Raw genomic sequence first — 10,073 nt, forward strand, 5'->3', positions numbered from 1 at the left:
GCATGTGAGGACTTTGGGACAGGAAGTAAGGGGTTTTTTTCTAATAAACTTCATCCTTCATGGTCTCCTTTCAAAAGGTCTGCTTTCAGAAGTCTCTGTGTGTTTCAGAGAATGTACAGTTTAATTACCTTCATGTGAATTTTGGTCAGGCAACATCCTAAGTTCTAAAGTCAAAATGAAGAAATGAGATGGAACAGAGACAGCTCTCTCATAGAATTTAGTTTGTGGGGTAAAATGAAAAGAAAGGGATTTTACTCAACCAGCTGAAGATAGTTCCATTAGGAATTTCCACAAGCATTGCCAACACTCTTCATTGCAAGATATTATCCTACTTGCCAAATGTCCAGAGTTCTGATTCTTTGTGTTGAGCCAGCAGCCAGAGAAACGAAGGCTAATGCTCATTTTAAGAAAGCAAACTGTTCCCCTCTTTTTTAGATCTCTTTCTGTACTGAATCAGGGTTTTTTTAAACTTTTGCACAAAAATATTTTGAAATAGATAATTTGCTATCTGTCATAGTGAGAGATGCTGTATATTAGGCTATAGAACAGCATTGCCAGGCTTTAGCCACTAGATGCCAGTAGCATCTGCCTCTTCAGTTATGACAACCAAATCGTCTCCAAGACACTGTCAGATGTCCCTGGGCAGCCAAATCGCTCCAGTTGAGTTTCACTGCTTGGAATATTCTTGAAAGCTGAGGTCATTGCTGTCCATGCTGCATAGAAAATAGAAGTTTCTAAAAGCTTGTGATTATATAATGCCACAGACAGTAAAGAGAAAGATCCTTCACTAGACCATTAAAAAAATGATCATTTGAGAAATGAAATGGTACTTGTTTTAAAAATAAGACAGATTATTTAGAAAATAATGCCATTCAACTACTACTCTTTTTAATATTAGAATTACACTCATTCTTCACAATTGTTTGGCATTTATCAAATGGAAGGAGAAACCAAACACTTATGGAAAGCATCTCATTAAAAAAGTGAATCATTAGAACCTTCACTAAAATGCAGCCATTTCTGACTTGTGATATGCAGCCTCCTCTGAGTTGTGAAGTTGCAGCTGACTGTTTCTTTGTAGTTTAATTTGTAGAATATACTGGATGTGCAAAAATAAGGCACATGGTTCAAAACCTCCAGCTGCTCTGTGAGAAAAAGATAAGCAATCAACTCCCACCCAATTTACTGCCTCTGGAAATCTTTTGGACAGTCAGCTGAGTTAGTCCCGACTTGATGGTACACAACAACAACGAATTACAAGGAAAATTCTAGGAATTCTCTCACAGCAACATTGCAACACATACAACTGAAAGTTCAGAGAAAAGGAAGCTGCAGTATTCTGTTCTCTTCTTCTCCAGGATATGTTGGGTGAGAGAAACAATGAAGATACATTTGTTTACACAAGCATTTTTCATAGACCTCTTCATTCATTTCTCTACTTCAGATGAATTCTTTTCCCAAATGTTAATATGTTTTTGAAGATATATTTTGTTCATTTTAGAGTCTTCTCTAGGTTGCTTTTGCATTTTTTTTTTCTGTTCTTGATCTAGTTTGTTTACTTCAGACTGCTAGACATGGATTCACTTCTCCCCAGAAATACGAAAGTAGGTCATATCTTGTGGTGAAATAGTTTAGAATATTTCTGGAATCCTGTAAAATAATAGTAATAAGATACCATTATATCCATTCAGCGAGCGATATTAGAGAATTTAGTTCCCTGTCACTGTATGATTTTTTTCATTATTTCAAAATGGGGCTTAGTTTTCTGTGTTTTTATTTTCTTCTATTAAGGCTACCTAGTTCCAAGGGTTTTGGGAAAAAGAAGATATGTGAGTCTCTGTGTGATATAGGATCATCTCAGTGATAATTCCAGGGAAGAAGTAATTTTCAGGAAAAAGAATGAACTCATTGTCATCTACTTGGAGCTGTCTAATAGCTGACCCTCCACTGGGTTTTTTTTGAAGGATGTAAAATGCCAGGGAGTAGGTTGCCTATCTTTCTACTGTGAAGTTGCTGGTGGATTCAAACTGCCAGAGAGGCACCACCATTAGATTGCTTAGCAGTGCAGCTCCCTGTGGCCTACAGCACTAGAGCTCCCTTAGTGAGGAAAAATGAATGGAGAAATAAGTTCTGAGAAGAAACATTTATCTATGCTTCGTCTGATATACTTTCTGACATACTTTGGACGTGTTGTAAGGAGGGACCTGTCCTTGGAGAGGGACATCTCAGGAGGGGAAGGATCTCTATGAGGTGGATTGATTCAGTGATTGAGATAATTGGGATGGGAGTGTCAGAATGCGATTGGCACAGGACAGAGCAGAGTTTAGGGCTGTTGTACATAGGGTCGCTATGAGTCACAAGTGACTCGATGGTACATAACAACAACAACCACACCTTTGTGTCTGGAAGTGCTAAAGTTTAGATGGACTTGAGGTTGCTTCTGTGTAGAAATGAAAATATGGCTTCCATCTCAGTTTCTAACCCAGAAAAATAAGTGATCTAAAATGTTATGATCTGCCATGAGATATGTCTCAAGGAATGAGCTTTTAATTTATTTTCCAAATTCAGTTTGATTTATAGTTATACCTGTATGATTTCTAGGGAGAAGGAGGGGAGGCTGTAGCAACTTGAAAACAGTATATAACCTTGGTGGCAATACATAACCCTACATCCTACATGCACCCACCATCCGTTATATGTATGTCAGTGCCTTTTAAAAAAATAAAGGCGGCATCTAGGAACTATTTTATAACAAAACTGACTTATTTACAAAGTTTGAATATATTGTTTTTCACACCAAATCTTTCCCATTTCCTTCATACACACACCCTTTACCCATCAAATTGTGCGACCTTATGATTAACTGCCCCACCCCATCTTCACCCCCCTGCTCCCACCCTCCCCTCTTCTTGAATATTCATACTCATTCTACAATAATGGTCTTACACAGTATTTGTCCTTATGGGACTGGGTTAGTTCACTCAGCATAATGCTATCCAGCCCCTCCCAAGTTAGGTAGTAATGTACAAAATCATTGTTCCTGCATGCTGAGTGGTATTGCATTGTTTGGATGTACCATAATTTTTCAATCCATTCGACTGTGGTTGGACATTTGGTCTGTTTCCATGTTATTGTGATGATGAATAATGTGCAGCTGGAAACTCTTATACACTGTTGGAGGAACTGTAAAATGGTACAACCATTCTGGAAGGCAATTTGGCATTTCCTCAAAAAGCTGAACATAGAAATTCCATATGACCCAGCTATTTCACTGCTTGGAATATACCCCAAGAAAATAAGAACTGAGGTACAAATGGAGACTTTTACACCAATGTTCATAGTAGTGTTATTCACCAATGCAAGAAAATGGAAACAGTCCAAGTGTCCAACCACAAAGAATGGATTGAGAAATTATAGTACATTCAAACGATGGAATACTATGCAGCACACAAAATCAATGATTTTGTAAATTACCACCTAACTTGGGAAGGACTAGAGACCATTATTCTAAGTGAACTAACTCAGTCCTGTAAGGACAAATACTGTAATAGACCATTATTGTAAATATAGAAAAATAACTAGTAAAACATGTATGAAGATCTGGGAGAGAGGGGAAGAACAGAGGGGTAAGGGTGGGTGGAGTCCATAATCATAAGATCACACAATTTGATGGGTGGAGGGAGGGTGGGTTAAGGAAATGGGAAAGATCTGGTGTGAAAAACAATGTATAAAGACTTTGTAAGTAAATCAGTATAAAATGAAAAATGTATATTAAAAAAAAACACCCATAGCATATGGAAAAGATTGTTTAAAATACAATGTGGATGAAGGAATATGTTGTTGTTGTTATTAAGTGCTGTCGAGTTGTAGATGACTCATAGAGACCCTATGAATGAAAGTCCTGGACACCTGTATAACTTTCGTCCTTTCTCCAGGTACATAGGGTTTCAGAGGCAAGATATTATGGAAGTGGATGCCACTCCTGCTTCCAAGCACTGTCCACCATGAGTAACCATTATCACATTTGACTCATCAGTGTCACAGTGATTGGCATCACAGCAACCACAACTTACCTCTGTACAGCAAGTGGACATACCATGTAGAAGAGAAAAGAAAAAAAAAAGACTGCAGATTACTGACTTAATAAAGGAGTACAAAATAAAGATTGATAAACTACTTTATAGGTTATATTATCTAGTTGTAAGTTATTAAAAACTCATTTCCAGTACTGTGGAGAAAATAACAAAAGAAGGGGTTTTTTTTCTGTCTAGGGAGCTCTGGTGACCTAGTGGCAAGAAGCTGTGCTGCAATCCCTAAGTCATGCAGTTCGAGGCCACCAGCTGTTTCATGAGAGAAGGATGAGCAATCTCCTCCCGTGCGATTAACTGCCTCTGGAAACCCTCTGGAGGGTCAGTGATGGATGAGTTCTGACTCACCGATACACAACAACAAAAACAACAGGATATCTGGTGGTCTAATGCTAAGAAGGTGGATTGCAATTCCAAAGGCACACAGTTCGAATTCCCCAACTGCTTCAGGGGAGAAGGATGGGTGGTTATCTCCTCCCATGAAATTAGCTGCCTCTGAAAACCCACTGGAGGGTCAGCTGTGAGTCAGTTCCAACATGACGGCACACAACAACAACAACAACAACAACAACAACAGTAATATCCCTATGAGTTAATTTTCCAGAGAATTCTGGAGATTGACGAGCATGAGAGACTGAGTTATGGGAAATGGCAGTTTTCTACAAAGAACATACTCTGGAGTTTAGTGAGAGTTTGGAAAAAAGAAGACAGAATTGAAAGAAGCAGATAAACAGCTTTTTGCTTGCCTTTAACAATTTAAGGGGGGGGGGAACCAACAAAACAACAACACACACAACCCCATCCCAACCATATAATGTATAGAGGGCATGTTTCATATAAACATGCTCAGGCAATATGAATGTGAGGACAACTAGGAAAGTGTATTATGAGGTTGGAAGCACACCTCCTTGAAAGGAATGAATGATGAGGTGGATATTAATTGCTTCACTATAGAGAAAACTGCCAAGCAGAGACTGTTAGAGATGAAACAAGCTCAGTGAGTAGGAGAGAAACAGCTATGGAGAGAAGAAAGAAAGCTCAAGCTGTTAGAGGGTGGTGACTACACAGCTGAGGACTTTAACTCTGATGGATAACATTGAGAAGAATGGGAATCACAGCAACATTTAATTGTGCTCATGCAAATCCTATATATAGACCACAAAGCAGTTGCCCCATCATAACAAGGGAAAATGGTTTAAAGTCAGGAGGGCTATATGTGAGGATTGTATCCTTTTTCCATACCTAGTCAATCTGTATGCTGAGAAAAGTATTTGAAAAGCTGGTTTATATGAAGAAGAATGTGGCATCAGAATTGGCGGAGACTCATCAATAGTTTGTTTTACGCAGATGACAAACCTTACTTGCAGAAACTTGAAGCATTTACTGCAGAAGAACAAAGACTTCTATAGTCTTCAATATAGATTACATCTCAGCATCGGAAAAGCAAAAATCCTCATCACTGAACTAATAGGCAACATCATGATAGATGGAGAAAAGATTAAAATTGTCAAGGATTTAGTTTTACTTGGATCCATAAATAATACCCATGGAAATAGTCGTAAAGAAATAAAAGTATGTATTACATTGAGTAAACTCTGCTGCCAAGGACCTCTTTAAAATGTTTCAAAGAACCAGGCTGTCCATTTAAAGACTAGAGTGTACCCAATCCAAGTCATGGTATATTCAATTGCTTTTTATGCATCTGAAAATTGGAAAATGTATAAGAAAAACAGAGGGGGGAAACCAATATTTTTAAATTGTGCTGTTGGCAAAGAGTATTAAATATATGGCCTGCCAAAAGAACAAATCTATCTTGAAAAAAGTGCAACCAGAGTGCTCCTTAGAGTCAAGGATGGTGAACCTTGATATCACTACCTTTAGGCATGTTGTAAGAAGGGGTCAATCCTTGGAAAAAGGGATCATGCTGGAAAGGTAGAGGGTCATTGAAAGACAGAAAGACCTATAATAAGATAGATTTATACAAAGGGCTTGATCATGGTGGAGAAATTAAGATGGTGCTGAATAGAGCAAGTTTTTGAAGTGAATTCATAGGGTTGCTAATAGTTGTAATCAACTTGACAGCACCTGATAACAACACAGAGTGTTTGACTAATTTTCTCTTTGCATCTTATTTCCTATTGACTCAAATAAAGACAGGAATAAGCCCAAGCACAAGGTCTGAGTGTGAGATGAGGGGAGATAAAAATAGCTGTGAGATTGTGATCCTGGGGGCATGGTGGTGGTGTGTCTGAGTTATTGTGGGTGGTGTGACTAGAACTTTATGAGCTCAGTTTTGCACAGGAGGAAATGTCTCACCAATAATTGGAGCCAGAGGACCAAAGTGAAAATGAGAAACCTCAGCAGGTGGTCTAGAGTGTATCATTTGCCAAAATTTCCCATCAACAGAGGCCTTGTTAGGGTGGGTCACTTATGTGAGTGATTATGTATAAGCCACAATGCTTCCTAAATTAACAGTGAAATCTAGAGTGACCAGTCAGGGCTACTTATCTCTTTTATCTTTAAGATATTTTTGCCTTCATTAATAACTCAGTAAACCAGAAGGTATTTGACTTTATGCAAGTATTTGAATTACTTGGAGTAGTTTTCCTGTAAGTCTGTCAATGAAGCCTGTGCTCTTTGTTAAGCTAACAAATTGTTATCCTTTATAATAGTAGTGGAAATAGTGCCCAATAACCTGGAGTTATGAAATGCTTTTCTCTGATGTTACTTGACTCTTGTTAGAAACAGAAGAACACACAGAACCTGTCTCTCACGTGATTTGTGATTTATCTCACCTATTGTACCAATGACTTTGCATGTTTCTATGTAGCCAGGACACGTTATTTCAGCATCAGGTAAGGGGTGAGAGGAAGGAGTACCCAGCTGATGGCAGAAAGAGAGGAGACCCATATGGTTGCCTTTGAGTTCAACAGCTGTAAGTGACTCCGTCTTTTGATCTCAGAGTCTGCAAAAGGAAAGGAAAAAGAAAAGGTTCAGGGTCATAGAGGGGAAACTGAGTATCTTCTTCACATGGCTTGTTTGCAAAGAAAAAACTACCTGAAAAATAGAACTGTTTCTAACATGTGTGATTTTGTACTTGATTCATCTTCCTGTAACTGGCTTAAAAGCAGAGACTTCCTTTTCTTTTAAAGGCAGTTCCATTCTGTGTTCCATTTCAACCCAAAGAAAAATTATACCAATAAAGTGATTGTTATTCATTCTCATATAAAGAATAAGTTAAACAACCGTGGCTAGTCTTTGCATTTGGACACATTTTCCCTCTAGGCATTGAACTTCACAGCTTCTGTCATTAATTTTTATTACATCACTACAAAGTGATAAGAAAGTATTGTTCTCATTTGTAGAGAGAGGTAGAAGGCAAGAAATGAAATTTATTTTATTTGCTCTATTTTCTTCTTAGAAAAGTATCATTTATTTCAGCTTTTAAATTCTAACTTTAGGTTACGTTTACTCAATGTATAGTGGCTTCACTTTATTATTCTGTGAAGAAATAAATCTATGTATATAACATTAATATTAATAACTTAATTAATAGGACTTTCAGGAAGAGTAATACTTTAATGCATATAAAGTACTAAAAATAGTGCTTTGTACTCAGTAAGTATTAGCTATAAAAGCTACTGTAATCATACTCTAGCATTACTTCCATCCTGATAATTTCCAAATCAGCTTGTTTATGTTGAACTCTATACTGAGTTCCACATCTGAATTTCCAGTTACTACTGAGTGTCTCATTTAAAGACATAATTATTTAGTAAATTTAGTACCCACTGATGAGATTCACAGAAAGCCAGTAATTCCCCTCTTCCTTAGCTGAGTTCTGAATCAACTAAAGAATAAGACAAAAGTAAAGCAAGAGGAAGACCAGTATATTTCCTTTAAAAATAGATTTTTTTTCCCCAATGGGAAATTTTTAAACTAATTTTAATGAAAGTTTACAGAGACTTTGGATTTCCATTCATTCATTGTTGCACTTTTCTCCCTGTCCACCTCTCCCCCCACCCCCCAATTCTCTCTTCTCTTTGAAAAGTAAAAGAAAAATCCTTTCATTGTTATACAATCCCTCTCCCCCAAGTCCACTCCACTATGCAGCCTTCGTTCTGGACTCCTGTCATGACAATCATACCTAATCACATATCCCTTTTAAACAGTTCTCTCCCTCATCTGTTTCAATGCAGTATACATTATTTATCCCCTTTTTCTCAGACTCCCCCAATCCCTGACAGTCCTCTTTTATAACAGTGGCACTATGCAATATTTGTTTTTTTGTGACTGAGATATTTCGCTTGGCATAATGTCCTCCAGGGTCACCCATTTTGTATAATATTTTATGAATTTGTTTTTTAAATAAAGGATGAGGTTTAGCATGCAAGTATGTAAGTCACAGCAAGTATAGTTATAGATGGCACCAGATTAGACCAGCTACTGAAAAAATAGTGGCCTTGAGGACCAGAGCAGAATAATGTGTACTTCCTAGGGTGGTAAGAAAGAAGTAAGTTCAGCTGCTGCTGCTGCTTCTGCTGCTTCTTCTTCCTCCTCCTTCTTCTTTCTCTCTCTTTTGGAGAAGAGTGAAAGACAGGGGAGATGGAGGCTGTGAGAGTCCCTTTCCACAGAAGGAAATAGATAGGTGGAAAGGAAGCCTCTTCCCTAACACCTCTCACACACCAGGAATGTGTTACATTGGGCATAGTAGCTACCCATGTATATACTATGGGCATTTCAAACACAATACCTTTCAAACTTCCATCTTTCGTATTTATGTTACTTGCTTCTTTCTTCACTTTCACTGGTAACTATATAAGCCTCCTGAAAATTCTTAGTCAAAAGATCATAATTTTTTTCACTTGTTTTTCCACTTTCATATTTCTATCATCAAAGCTTTGTTGTTGGTGTTATGTGCCATCAAGTCCTTGATTCTTAGTGATCCATGTACAGAAGCTCTGAAGCCTGCCCTGTCCCGAGCCAGTCTCACTGACTCCGACAAACCCACCTCCCATTGACCTAGTTACTGTGTCAATCCATCTCATCTGGGGTCTTCTTCTCCTGCACTGTCCCTACACCCTTCCGAGCATGATGTCCTTCTCCAAGGAGCGGTCCCTCCTGGCCATATACCCAAAGTATGTGAGATAGATCTTCAAAGTCCTAGCCTTTAAGGACAAACTTGATTTTACCCTCTCCAAGACAGACCGACTGTTTTCTTGGTGGTCCATGGTATGTTCAAAACTCTTCTCCAGTGCAGAGGCATCAATTCTTCTTCTGTCCTCCTTAGTCATTATCTAGCTATCTGATGCATGGCAAGTAATTGTGAAGACCATGGACTGGATCAGGTGTACCTTAATCTCTAGACTGACTTCGATGCTTCTCAGTACTCTGGAGGAGGTCCCTGACAGCAGATTTACCTAATGCAGTTCATCTTTTGATTCCAGACTGCTGGTACCAAAAGTGTTAATTGAGAAGCTGAGCAAGCTGTAATTGTTAACAACCTCAATCTCTTCTCCATCCATCATAGTGCTGCCAATTTGACCCAGTGTTGAAAACCTTAGATTATTAAAATTATTTTGGGTGCTTTTCCTTCTTTCTTCTTGTTCCTGCTCTTGTTAAAGTCCTCATAAATACTGACCAGGACCATTACCTTAGGATTCTGATTTGTTTCAGGCTATTATATCTAAACCATTTTTCTCCTTTAAAATCCAACTTGAAATTGGAGTTCTGTTGGCCTAGTGATAAAAAGCTGAGAAAAACTGGATAAATTATATATACTGTGTTGAAGCAGATGAGGGAGAGAACAGTTTAAAAGCAATAAATGATAGGGTATTATGGTTATCACAAGAGTTCAGAATTTAAAAAAAAAGAAAAAAAAGAGTTCAGAATTAAGGTTGCATAGTGGAGTGTACTCGGGGTGGGGGGATTGTATACCAATGAAGGAGTTTTTCTTTTAATTTTCAAAGAGAGGAATGAACTAGG

The 10,073-nt window shown here is 38.0% G+C and overlaps 1 protein-coding gene across 2 annotated transcripts in view; it reads right to left on the reverse strand.

The window, feature by feature from the left end:
* Positions 1 to 1,545: 1,545 nt before the first annotated feature.
* VTCN1 (V-set domain containing T cell activation inhibitor 1) overlaps positions 1,546 to 10,073 on the reverse strand; it is a 36,446-nt gene continuing 27,918 nt past the window's right edge. For both annotated transcript variants that reach the window (XM_006899581.1, XM_006899580.1), the window contains exons 4-5: positions 6,884 to 7,053; positions 1,546 to 1,642 (exon numbers count right to left, since the gene is read on the reverse strand). In XM_006899581.1, the coding sequence (XP_006899643.1) occupies positions 6,929 to 7,053 (125 nt within the window). In that variant the 3' untranslated portion in view covers positions 1,546 to 1,642; positions 6,884 to 6,928. The remainder of the gene's footprint in view (positions 1,643 to 6,883; positions 7,054 to 10,073) is intronic.

The sequence above is a fragment of the Elephantulus edwardii genome, unplaced genomic scaffold (assembly GCF_000299155.1).
Source record: "Elephantulus edwardii isolate Elephantulus edwardi_28Jun2011 unplaced genomic scaffold, EleEdw1.0 scaffold00262, whole genome shotgun sequence".
Classification (NCBI taxonomy): Eukaryota; Metazoa; Chordata; class Mammalia; order Macroscelidea; family Macroscelididae; genus Elephantulus; species Elephantulus edwardii.